This window comes from Paroedura picta, chromosome 6 (assembly GCF_049243985.1).
Source record: "Paroedura picta isolate Pp20150507F chromosome 6, Ppicta_v3.0, whole genome shotgun sequence".
NCBI lineage: Eukaryota > Metazoa > Chordata > Lepidosauria > Squamata > Gekkonidae > Paroedura > Paroedura picta.
In genome coordinates, this window is record NC_135374.1 from 69,676,534 (window position 1) to 69,690,523 (window position 13,990).

Here is a 13,990-nt window from a genome sequence, read left to right on the forward strand (position 1 = left end):
ACCAGTGACTGGTCTCAGATCATCCAGATGACTTCTAAAAATATTTCCTTTTGGAGTTTATCAGCAGCCATTTGATAGAATATGCTAGACATAAGTATAAAAGAATGACCAATAAATCCACCAATATAGAGCTTCTGTATCTGTAATACTTTAACCATTAAATCAAATAAATGTAAAGGTCTTACTAATAGCCTGTTTGTGCAGTTCCAAGCAGATTTACAGCCATCTAAGCCTTCAATGGGTTTAGAGAGGTATAACTCTATATAGGATTGCACAATATAAAGTATGGAAATGGCAGAGTTGTTAAATGGCTAAGTAACACACTGGTGATGAAAAATAATAGAAGTTTAAGAACCATGACATACTTATTATGTAGGCTAAGATTTTTGGAATTAACCCTGATGCCATTAATATTCAATGCTTCACTTGTCTACCATAGTAAAAGAAATGAAATTCTATTTGGTTCCATTATAATTTATTTGGAAATTCTCATAGTCAAATTTGATTGGAAAAAAGTTGCAATGCAGGAAGTCAAGCCTGGCTAATAAAATTAATTTCCACCTCCATAGTCACTAAAAACTATAAATGTTTCTGATGTTATGTCTAGTAAATCCTCTTGGTCTTTCATTTTTGAAAAAATACAAAACTAGCACCAAAATTGGCAGTTTTAAACACCCAACATCTTTGGCTAAACAGAAAGTCATAATTTAAACAGCTCAACCAAAAGCAATACTATATCCAGATAACACTTGCCGTAAGCACAGATATGGGCATCAGGCAAATCTCAAGGGAGTTCATATTCCATAACTATAGTGCCACCTCTGAAAAAGCTTTAGCCCCAGTCACCACTGGACTCTGATTTTGTTTTGTTGTGCTCTCCAGAAGAGTTCAGTGATTAGCAGTGTTAATATGAAAAGAGATGGTACTTCATAGACTTGGACATAGATAGATGTTGAGATCAGCTTGCAAGATATAAAATACATGAAGTTTGTTGCTGAGACAAAGTCTATCCATAGTTACTCATAATGGTTACTCTTGTGTTCAGCTACAAGTGAGTGTAGCAGCCTATAATTTTTCTAGCTGGGAAATAGCATTGTAGGAATAAGTAACTAACCCTGGCTATCCCTGGCAAGGTTAATCATTTACTTGTATAGGTTTTGAAGTCATGTCTGCACCCTATACTTGTCCTACATGTTTTGTGGGTATGGACCATGTACATACTGTCTAGCTGTCTATAAATGTCTTGAAGACTGTTGCATCTTTTAAAAATGTTCCTAAGAAATGTTAAGTTGCCTAGTATTTGTACCACTAACTGTGAGGGAAATTTCATTCCCTTAACAAATAACAAATGTAAGTCAAAGTAGCATGAAATCAAATTACTTCCACTATGATGGAATTCTTGAATCTGTATCCTTTCGATATGCAGGTGCTATTGAGAAGTGATGTAAAGACTCCCTTTAGGTCTAGACATATCCTTGCAAGGTCAACTATTGTATGTATAGAGGTTTCTTTTTAAAGCAGTTGTTCATTATTGTAAGAATTTTGGCTGTGTTTTAAAAGAATGGTTCACTGGAACCTTCTGGGAACATAACACTCTATTTTTTTATTACTTGGGTTTCATGGTACCTTTATTTTATTTTTAAGTCTCTTTCCCTCAGTGCTGTTTTGCCAAATCATTCCTATTACTACTCCAAAGAAGAAACTAATCTTACAGGGTGTATACGGCTTCCTAGGGAGCCTTTAGATTTAGAGTTTTTATTGCTCATAGTAGAGCTAATCTATTCTGTGTATTTTTATTTTTCAGGACATTGAAGCAGCCGTGAAAGCTAAACAGCCGGATGTGGAAGGGATTCTGTCTAAAGGGCATCATTTGTATAGGGAAAAACCAGTCAGTCAACCAGTAACGGTAATGAAGCAACCTTAGTAATATCCATTAATGCATAATAGGTTATGCTTCCCCTGTTGTACACTTGTCCTTGATGTGATCTATCTGAAATCTATGCAAGAACATGGTTGTTTCTGTGATACCACAGGGACACAAATGTTATGCTTTCAGCTGGAACTTTTTATACATGGCTTGATATTTCTTCCACCTATTCAAAACATCCTGACTGCAACAAAATCTCCAGTTACATCACCATATAGGGCATATATACAGTGTATAAGCGGGAATAAAAGAGGATCTGGTCAAGTTTGCATGTTGTGACATCCCTGTTTTGGTTGTTTTTTGTGAAAGAAAATTCTCTGCCTTCATATTGTAGTGTGTATTAAAATAACGTAACCTAGGCTTTATTACAACGACCATGGTGTAAGCATTCATTGTTGTGAGGAGTGACATAATATTTATAACTTTCACCGAAGCATAAGGAGTAGGAATACACTGATTTGTTTATTATGCCTTTGATAGAATTTTTCTCTTGTATTTAAACCAGCTGTTGATTGAATGGTAGGCATGTTTCCTTTCTCAGAGAACCAAATCACTTCAGAGTTTAGAGCCTCCCCCAACTCTGACTGACAGCTCTTTCAGTTAACCCCATATAACAGAACCAAGTTTAAGGGCCGTTCCGCACAAGGACCAATGTTGCCAATTGCTTTCACAAAGCAGAAACGCTATTTTAAATATCGTTCTGCATACCTTCAATTGTAGTGGAATCCAGTAGCGTTTCATCCGTTCCCCACAGGTTTCTGGTCTCGCAGGAATTGCTAGAAAGGAAGCGATTTTTTTCTGTGCTTGTTCCCGCCCCTGGCCGTCAATCAAACGGAACAGCCAATGGGCAGTTGTTATCATGCTCCTGAAAAGCCCCTTTCCCTTTAAGCACAGTTTTAAAACACACACACACACACACACGTTGCAACGAATATGTGTTGATTCGTTGCAATGGAGAGACCCATCTAGCTGGCATGTGAGCTGGTGATTCATCGTTACCACACTCCCCCGAGTGGAAAAAAAAATCCCGGATGGCCTCGATTTTTGGTCGAAATCAAAGGGAACTGGCGAATAGGGGGCTGTGTTGAGTTTTGGGGACTTGTTGTTGTTGTTAGGTGCGAAGTCGTGTCCGAACCATCGCAACCCCATGGACAATTATATAGTACAAGTACAACGATATAGGCTAGATATCGGGGGGGGGGGGAATTCACAGTCAGAGTAGTTCAGCAGTGGGATAGGCTGCTTAAGGAGGTGGTGAGCTCCCCCTCACTGGCAGTTTTCAAGCAAAGGTTGGATATACATTATTCTTGGATGCTTTAGGATGCTTTGGGCTGATCCTGCGTTGAGCAGGGGGTTGGACTAGATGGCCTGTATGGCCCCTTCCAACTCTATGATTCTATGATTCTAATGATCCTCCAGGACTTCCTGTCCTCTACCATTCCCCGGAGTCCATTTAAGTTTGCACCTACTGCTTCAGTGACTCCATCCATCCACCTCATTCTCTGTCGTCTCCTTCTTCTTTTGCCCTCAATCGCTCCCAGCATTAGGCTCTTCTCCACGGAGTCCTTCCTTCTCCTGAAGTCCCCAAAGCTTGGGGACTTATGGGAGCTTTAAAGCATTTCTGTGGAGGGACAGTAGGCGGAGAAGCCTCACTGGGTGAATGAAGCCTCGCTGGTTCGTTGCTTTCCCTGCTCCGAGGGGAAAAAATGGCGATCACTTCGCCAGAAGTTCGGAGGAGAGACACAGGGGGAGGGACTTTGTTGCAACCGCTACATTGAGAACGCATGTCTTTTTTGCAAGTGTTGCAGGTTGTTGGCAAGAGTGTAGCGATTTTCTGAGGGTGAATCCACTTTTCCCAATTCCCCGAAAATTGCTACAACAAAGCGATTTTGGCGCTAGTGTTGCAGGAGTGTTGCAGATTGCTCACGATGTCATGTGGAACGCAATTTTAGTAGCGAAAACAAAATGTAAGACTAGTGCTATATTAAAGTCGTGCGGAATGGCCCTAAGAGTTAATCAAATCTGTCAGTCAGTTCATTGAGTAATAATAATACCAGAATAAATAATCTACTTCTTATGGAATAAACTCCCTCTCAATTGAGATCACTTTTCTGTAGTAATCTCAGTGGTCAGCTCCTTTCTTTCTCTGAATAGCAACTGCTGGAGTTCACCCTTCCCAGTTTTTCTCTCTTTCCCCTTAGCAGTCAGACATTCTGACCCTCCTGGTTGGCTGTTGTTAAGCTTCTGCCCATTCAACCTTGGTGCCAAGGACGGGTGCTTTCAAAACATAATAATAGATTTTTGAGTTTTCAATTCATACACTGATGCAGGGAAATATTTTGACTGGATAGTACATGTCTTAAATGCCTCAAATCATTCTTTCCATTATGTATGCATAAGCTTGATTTAATACAGATATTTCTAGACATCTGTATAGGTGTTCTCTTGTCAGTGACAGAATAAGTGGCCCCTTTAGATGCATTAGAAATATTCATGGTGAAATATTTTATAGTTTTAAATCATTATAGCTTGATGGGGGGCAACACTTCATAAGCATCTTATCTCATGTAAGATATGAAAAATTGTTAATGGAATTTTTGAAATATTAGAAATTCATTTTCTATGGTGTTACATTTTTAAATGCACACCGCTGTTTATTTAATTACCACCCTGTGAAGCTAATTTTTGCTTCAGTGTTTGTTGCAGAGACAGCAACATAACAGGGTACACATGATGTTTTTTTCAAGTGGAATTACTTTCTTGATGATTGAAATTTACACATTCAGATTGCTTAGGGACTTTCAGAGATTGATGTTGTATTCTTTATCATGCATGTTCCCTTCCTGTACAAATTATCTTCTCCTGGCATAGTTTAAATGAGAAGGACTATTTTTTATTTACAAAAGCCCAATAGGCTATATCCAATCATTCCCTTTATCTGTGTGGGAATTCTTCACCAATGAAACATTCCTTGCTTGTCAGAAGGGAACTATTGATACAACTCATACACTGAATAGACATTATGAATATTCATAGTTTTTGTTATTTGCATGCACTCAGTCAAAGCACTATAAGCTAAAGTTTTTAAGTATGAAACAGAACCGAGTCAACAGGGATAATACTTTTTCAAAAAGTTTCTTATGGCGCTTCAGAGTTTCCTCTAAAAGTGATAAAAATGTTTGACTATTCCAAGTGAAAGTAGTGCTGATTCAGAAAGTGTTGTTTTCACACTCAAGTGGCTTCATGGCATCATTACACAGCCAGATCTGATTAGCTATGTAGTGTCACAAAGTCATTGCACTCATAATGTAATTCCCGGTTGGCTGTGATGACTTTTCTCAGGCAAGAAATGTAATTTAAAACCATGGTGTTGAAGCAGCAGCAAATCAGAAAAACAATAACAGTGGAATAGACTCTGAGCAAGGTGAACTAGGTGGTGTGGGAAACCATTCATGTCAAAAATGAAATAATGGTGGCAACCCTGTAGGGTTTTCAGGACAAGAGACAGCCAGAGGGGGTTTGTCCTGTTAAAATAAGTATAGCCCTATTATCACACCCAGCATTAATGATGCTTCCAGGCTTATTAGTGATTTGAGACAGAAGTTTAAGAGATCAATGATTAGGGTGTGTTTATTGTTAGTTTGCGTTTTGGATAAGGCAATGCAGATCTCCTTGCTGGGACACATAACATGGAGCTATCCTTGCTTAAAGTAAATGTTGGCCTTTGGAGTTTCCATGTCTAGATTTCCAGAACTTTAGATTATTTGCTACAATTCTTTAGAAGATCTTCTTTTCATTTATTACTATGAAATGGCTGAAACTACCATTGACTCCACACAAGATGTTTTAAATTAAAATGAGCTGGCATTTCTCTGCAGCTTTCTTTCTGACAGAAATATTACAATTCTCTCTCTGTGTTTGTATATTTCCCCACAATTGGAACATACTTATAAAAGTAGATGGATGACTGATGGTCCCAATTTTTATATATTTCCATTGTGAGAAGAAACCAAGAAAATACCCTACTTGAGCAGTATTAGTGTGTTTAGGACTCCTAGATGACAAATCTTAACCTAGCTTCATCACAGATTTTACATCATGTGTCTGACAAGTCTTTCTTCCCCAATACATCATTTTTGATATAATAAAAGGAGAATAGGCATAGCATTAACTCACATTCAAGACAAAAATGTTTACATCTCATTGACACAAAGTTTGTCCTGAGGGCAAACTCAAACAAGAGGGCACTTACAATCTGCCAGCTGTCATTTCCTCACATAAATATTGTAAATGGACAGCAGTGTGTGTGTGTATGTGTGTAAACTATATGTAGGCATACTTGAACTGTATATTTTCCTGGGTACTTCGCCCCCTCCCCCCCAACTTAGAAACATAGCTGCTGGAATCTGTCAGTATAACAACTGGTAGTTTTTGGTTTTGTAGATTTCGGAATTATCTAAGAGTACTAAAAAGATTATATATTATAGTCAATATAGAAATGTTAACCATTATCAATCCCTTCTGGGAAATGATGTGCCAAATGATAGAACTTGTCTGAATATTGGTTTACTCTTTTTGACTTTGGTCCTTGTAACTAGTGTGGATTATAGAAATATACAGTATGACTGGTGAACCTTGTGTTTTCCCTCATTTGGTTCAATGCTACTTCTGCCTTAGTAATATACCATGGCACATATGCAGCAACCTAACCAACTAGTGCCCAGTGGACAGGGACCCACTGGAAGGAATAAATAACTATGGCAAATGCCTTATCCCCCACAGGAGGGAGGGAAAAACAGGCAGTCTTCCTGACTAGCCTCTGGCCAACCCTGGCCTGCCAAGAAAAAAGGACCAAGGACAAAGGCTGCAGACTTGTTAGCTCCCAGGCTAATTTTGAATTACAAGGGTTCTGCTAACAGTGTAAAAGAAGCAAAATCTCATGTGAAAGGAACCAGACAAAATACAAATATTATTTGGTTATTTTTATTTCAACAGTGAAGCAATGAAGATTTTCAAGCATCAAGGTTAATTCCTTCATTTGAACATTTTATTATAGATTCCTCACCATGACCATTTATGCACTGGGAGCTTCACTGCCCCAGCTCCTGTGCAGGAGCACAAATCGGGGCAGATGAAGTTCACTGGGCTAAATGCTCCCCCATGTGGGTGCAGGAAGAGGTGGGGCAACCTACCATGACTAAAACTCCAGTCTGCAGCTCGGCATGAAACCTCCAGTGCATAAATGGTCCTTGTGAGGATAAATTCCTCCTCCCCAAATCTCTGAACAAAATTCAAAAAGTTAAATTATCCACTGTTCTTTTTAACCCAAGAAGACAAATTCTCCCAAAATGGAAGTTCTGCACTAGTTCCTCTCAACCCCAGTAGATATATAACCCCCCCAACAGAAATTTCAATAAATTCTAGCACATCTTACCTTGGTGCTCACTCTTGTTACCTCAATGCTAACTCTCCACAATACTAGATTACAAATTACAGTAATTTCACTAGTTTCCAAGAGTAACACGACAATGAATGAGTTGGTCATTCTCATCCAATTGTAGTAGTTTGGCTGAGAAATTCTGCACCAGCATTCTTAAACCTCAATCAAAAGAATATTATTATTATTATTATTATTATTATTATTATTATTATTATTATTATTATTATTATTATTATTATTTAATTTTTAGACCGCCCTTCTCCAAATAGGTCTCAGGGTGGTTTACAACATAAACAGTTAAAACACAATAAAATCCCCATAAAAACCCCAATTAACATCAACAAGTCACATATAACATATAAGCCGCGGTGGTCACAATTCTGATCGTAGTTACCCGACTTCCCCCCAAGTTCAGCCTGGTGGGGAGAATAATATTCAAAAGAGGGTGGCACCAATGCAATAGATCTAACAATGATCTCGATGTTAGAGATCTCAATATTGAAGGGGATCTTCTGGTGGATTAGTGGGAGAGCTGCCCTGGCTTCAACCATATGCCTGGCGGAAGAGCGGGGGGATGGCATAAACCACTTCCCTACTTTGCGACTCTGAGTTTTACAGGGTATCTCTCATAGCCTATGTAGACATCATCCTGGCCAGATTTGTTATACAGTCAACTCTGGATTATTCCAGTTGAGAATCTCTCAAATGTGGAACTCTTTGTGAAACCATTTTGCCATAAAAGGAGAACCTTATAATTACATGAATTCTTCTTAATTAGTGTGAGTCACGTCACCTTCTTATTGTTTCCATGTTACCCCTTAAAATACCAGCATTTGAACCCAAAGTACTTTTTCATGGGGAGAATTAGTTCCGGGCCCGCACTAATGCCCACTTCCAGAGAACATTGGCACTGGCCCAGGCCTTCGTAACCCCACAGCAAGGGTACACAGATATATCCGCATTCCCTTTTTTGCCCCTGGACAACAAGGGCTGGGGTCAGCTCTTCTTCTGCTATCCTGGCTCAGTTAGGCAGGACATTCAAACCATATCTGCCAGTGGATATATGTATTCAATTGATGCTATGTTTCATTAACATACATGCTATTTTAACAGAATGGCACATAAAACATAAACAAGAGGGTTTAAATCCCAGCTGTTCTTGCATTTTTTTAATACTTGTATTCCAATTTTAGAGAAAATTAGAAGACCTGAATACTGACTGGAACACAGTAAATCATTTAATACCCTTGCTGAAAGGAAAACCAGTTTCAGGAGTCACAGGAATTGTATCTTCTACTGTTGGTATGTATTTTAAAACTTCAGTGATCATTTCAAAATTTATAGGCAAGTGTTAAAATTTTAGGTGCTACAACAGTGAAGATTATGCAATTAAAAATGAAATGTTTATCATGTGCTCCACAGCTAGATAAGCAAACCTACCACCGGCTTGTATGACCCTTCCTTTTCTTATTAAATATGCTGGGGGGAGGGGGCTGACTGGATCTGAGAGGTAGTTAATACTTCCTTAAAACAGAAGGTGCTTGTCCTAGCCTTGAAATAGGATGTGGTGCATGTACTTCTAAAGAAGCTTACCATATGGCCAGGAAATCTCAGTAATTATTGACCAGTCTCAGATGTAGATTAGAAGGTGATGCTGGGGGGGGGGCACCTGCTCAGTCCCTTGGCCTTTGGCCTGTGGGGTCCCATAAGGTTCCATCTTGTCCCCTGCACTCTTCAGGTTCTACATGAAACTACAGTATGAGGTCTGTATTTTCTTTTGTTTGTCCTGAAACTGTTGCCAATCTACTTCATTGGTGTCTTCAAATGTTAGTGTTATGGGAGAGGAAGAATTTTTTCTATCTACATTATTTACCCCATATATAATTTTAAAAATCTGTTACTATATTTATTCAAATGTAAATCTAGGTTTTGTTCCCCAAGTATGCCATTAAATAAAGAGTGGATCATCTTACATTTGCATACAAGCTACATGTCCAATAATACTTTTTATGCATTCCAATTTTTATGAGAGTTATCTTCCTTTTGAGTAGTTATCAAGGGTAACTGGCTAGTTCCTGTTTGAAACAGGTTATTGGACTAGATCGGCTTAGCATGTCTGCAAGTATTCACATTGTTTTTGCTAGAGGTATTTCCCACTGGGGTCTTCTCATGTGTATTTGGGACCTACCCAGTCCTGTATAAAACTGCCATGAGCCATTCGGGAGTGGCAGTATAGAAGTTGAAATATTATAAAAATAAAAAGTTACACAAGCTAGGGTCCATCAGAGTGGCTGTCAAGCAGGGAATGGACATTCCTACCTTTTGGGTGCCGTGATCAGATAAGCAGTCAATGGTTAGACTTGGGGGGAGAGACCCATTGAAAGATTCTCCAACCACCCCACCGGGTTCTTCCCGGCTTCTTTCACCTCACTGCAACTGGTGCTTCCACAGACCGGCAACAGCTGCACTCACCCCACACCCAGGATGTCCTGCCTGCCTTACCTCCCTCCCACCCACTCACAGTTGTGGTAGCTCTATAAAGTCAGATTGCTCTCTACTTGCTCATCATAGGCAAGAGGTTGCAACAGGGACTACCTGCCCTGTGTAGCTGCTGCCTTGCAGGGCAAAGCAGAGAGAAGACAGAGGGCATTTCTGGGATGGGTGGAGGAACAGGGTTGAGAAAGCAAGCCAGTCAGCAGCCACTACTCCCCTCACTTGCCACTATTGTGGCAGGAATACAATAAAAATGCGTACCTTGGCTGGGGAGTTTAGGCCCCAACTTCTATCATTGTGTGTATGTTCCAAATGTCAGTTGTGCTTTCATGTTTGGTGCAGGATCTCATGCCTAGACCAAAATTCCCATGCCTGGCCCATATTAGCATCCATAGGGGATCTTTCCACTGTGACAATGCCCTTGCTTGTTTTCTTTTGTGCCTGCTTCCTTCTTACCAGGTTTGCAATCCAGATCAGACAGAATCAAAAAGTTTAATCTCTAATCATGCTTTTCTGCATGGTTCCCTTCTCTCCTTAAATGCACCTGTCCCACAAAGAGATGATGAGGAAGATGTTAGATAGCAAAGCTTATATGAAGTACTAATCTCTTGGTGGTCCCTGGCCCCAGAGAGATATTCCTGGCCTTGACCCAGGCCAGGACCTTTTCAGTCCTGGCCCTGACCTGGTGGAATGAGCTTCTGGGAGAGCTGAAGTAGCTGGCAAAGTTTTGCAGGGCCTGCAAAGTGGAGCTCTTTCGCCAGGTGTATGATTGAGGCCAGGTCAGAAAGAGCAATGCCCCCTCCACAGGCTGTGCTATACAACCTCTAGCACACCCCTTGACTGTGGGAGGTTGGATAGACCTGGCCACCTTGGTACCTTGGGAGTTATGCTGGTTAGGGGTTTTTATGGGTTTGTATGGAATTATATATTTTTATGTAACCTGCCTTGAGTTTTAGGAGGAAGGTGGGCTATAATTTTTACTACTACTACTACTACTACTACTACTACTACTACTACTACTACTACTACTACTAATAATAATAATAATAATAATAATAATAATAATAATATTCAGTCCTGCATATGCATTACAGTTAAAGTACATAACCTTCTCATTCACTTTTAAAATCATGTCTTCAGTTGTGTTCTAACAAAGAGTAAAACCTGGTTTAGTGCAGACTAGCACCTGGGATGATCAGATTTGAATCATCTCTGCCACAGAAGCCCACTAGGTGATTTTGGGTCCATCAAAATTTCTCACCTGATCTACCCTTGCAAGGTGTTTTAAGGATGAAGTGGAGGGGGGACTAATGTGAAAGGCTACTTTTGATCCACAAGAAATAATGTAATTTCGGAATTTCTTATTTCTCATTGTACAAAGAAAAATCACAAACTGTCCTGATCAGGCACTGTGTGAAGCAGGATGCTGGACTGGATGGACCACTGATGTGACCTAGCAGGGTACTGATTATGTATGTACACTGTAAATGCAGGCCCTACAGGGCTCACATACACCCATTGAAACTTGCATATAGAACTATACCGACCAAATGCCCACAAGTTTACTAACAAGCACATTCTTCAAGGCTCATTCCCCAATAAAAGCTATGTCTTAATAGGAATAGGCTCTTGGCCACTGTGACAATGTGGTTGTTTTCACATTTATCTTATGCATCAATCCATTTCTCACAATGTTCTTTTTATTTACAGTTAGAGTAGTTCAAGCAGTAAATAGGCTGCCTAAGGAAATTATGAGCTTCCCCTCACTACTTATTTTTATTTGTTTATTTTACAATTTATATACCACCACTCACGTCATCTCATGGTGGTTCACAAAATATCAATAAAATACAATAAAATCCACCATCAAACCCCCAACAACTTCAACAACAGATAAAGCAGTTGGCAGCTCACTTAAAAAAACTGACCCCAGATATTTCCAATTCCACTGTGTAGCCAATGGGCCCCACTGATGACCATTAATCAGGATGACCCAGGGGTGTTGCTGTTAAATTTAAATTAGAATTAGGATTACGGGGGGATCCGCCATTCAAAACTCTGATTGCTGCCCTGGCCTCAACCAAATGCCTGGTGGAAGATTTCCATCTTACAGGCCCTGTGGAACTCAGAGAGCTCTGTCAGGGCTCTCAACTCTTCCAGGAGCTCATTCCACCATCTTGGGGCCAAGGCCGAGAAAGTCCTGGTTCTGGTCGAGGCCAGGTGGACATCCTGGGGGGAACAACCAACAAATTTGTGCCCACAGAGTGAAGAGCCCTGAGGGGGGGCATATGCAGATAAATGGTCCCTCAGATAGGGTGACATATAGCCTTAAAAGTTAAAAGCAAAACCTTGAACCTGATCTGTAAGCAGACTGGTAATCAGCATAGCTGCCACAGCACTAGCTGGATAAGGGTCCGCATATTCTAGTGGGGACCCTCACAGCTGCATTTTGTACTAGATGCAGTTTTGCGGGCATGCCCATGGTCGAGCAAATCACAGAAGTCTAATCTGGAAGTGACCATTGCATGGATCACTGTGGCCAAGTGATCAGAGGACAAGTAGGATGTTAGTAGCCAAGCCTGGTGCAGATGGAAAACCACCATCTGGGCTACCTTTGTGATCTGACCCTCCATAGACAGGGAGGAATCAAAGATCACGCCCAAATTCCTGATGGCCAGTGCAGGTGTTAATTGCACCCCGACCAGGCAGGGGAGATATGATGCTTCCTTATTCGCCCGTCTTCTGCTCAACCACTGGACCTCCATTTTTGAGCCATCCAGGCACTGTTTCCAAACAGCAGGCAAATGTATCTGGGGGGGAAGTCTGGCCAGCCAGCCATCAGGAGGTAGAGCTGGGTGTCATCCACATATTGGTGATAACCTAGCCCAAAGTCCCATACCAGCTGGTCTAGAGGGTGCATAAAGATGTTGAAAAGTGTGAAGAAGAATATTGCCCCCTGTGGAACTTCACAAGGGAGTACTAAGGGGACCAAGGTCTCATCCCCCACAGCAACCCTCTGGGTCCTATCCCGGAGAAAGGAGACCAGCCATTTCAGTGCAGTCCCCCTAATCCTGGATCCCATGAGGCGGTGAGCCAACAACTTATGATTGACCACATCAAATGCGGCCAACTGGTCTAAAAGTATGAGGATGGCAGAACCGCCCTAGTCCAGCTGGTACCAGAAATCATCTGTTAGGGTGACTAGTGAGAGGGTGAGAGCCAGTTTGGTGTAGTGGTTAGGAGTGAGGACTTCTAATCTGGCATGCCGGGTTCGATTCTGCACTCCCCCACATGCAACCAGCTGGGTGACCATGGGCTCACCATGGCACTGATAAAACTGTTCTGACCGGGCAGTGATATCAGGGCTCTCTCAGCCTCACCCACCTCACACGGTGTCTGTTGTGTGGAAAGGAATGGGAAGGCGACTGTAAGCCTCTTTGAGCCTCCTTCAGGTAGAGAAAAGTGGCATATAAGAACCAACTCTTCTTCTTCTTCTTCTTCTTCTTCTTCTTCTTCTTCTTCTTCTTCTTCTTCTTCTTCTTCTTCTTCTTCATCTTCTTCTTCTTCTAGTGTGGTCTCCACCCCATGGCCAGGATGGAAGCCAGACTGGTATGGATCATGGGCTGAAGACTGGTAGTCTTCAAGTAGTGAGTGGACAAACACTTGTCAGGGATGCTGTAGGCTGATCCTGCACTGAGCAGGAGTTGGAATATGGTCTGTAGGGCCATGTCCATCTCTTTAAGTCTAGTAGGGTTAGTCTACCCCTAATGCCATTTGTATGACAAATTTATCTTGTCTGTAAAATTCCTGAAAGTCTTTGAAATGATAACTTTCTAGGAAAGATAATTTTCTAATAAATGGAACGACCATGGGAAGACCATATCATTTTTAATGGCATGCATCCTGTTTAATACATACCACATTGACACAAAACTGATTTAGTAATTTGATTTAGAAAATTTTCAAGGTCAGGACCCAATTTCAAGAGTAGTTTTATTTTGGCTCCTTCGACATCAGGCACAAGCTGAAAGACAAACTCACCTAATAAAAAGACAAAGAGCCCAGACGAACATGGCTACTCTTTTGGAATTCATCTAATAAAGCTTTCAAATTAAATTTACTTTCTGCAT

At 40.8% G+C, this 13,990-nt stretch overlaps 1 protein-coding gene across 18 annotated transcripts in view; it reads left to right on the forward strand.

The window, feature by feature from the left end:
• Positions 1-13,990, forward strand: part of DMD (dystrophin) — a 1,311,735-nt gene that overhangs the window by 955,340 nt on the left and 342,405 nt on the right. For all 18 annotated transcript variants that reach the window (XM_077342956.1, XM_077342959.1, XM_077342965.1 and 15 more), the window contains 2 exons: positions 1,805-1,906; positions 8,561-8,669. In XM_077342956.1, coding sequence (XP_077199071.1) covers positions 1,805-1,906; positions 8,561-8,669 — 211 coding nt within the window. The remainder of the gene's footprint in view (positions 1-1,804; positions 1,907-8,560; positions 8,670-13,990) is intronic.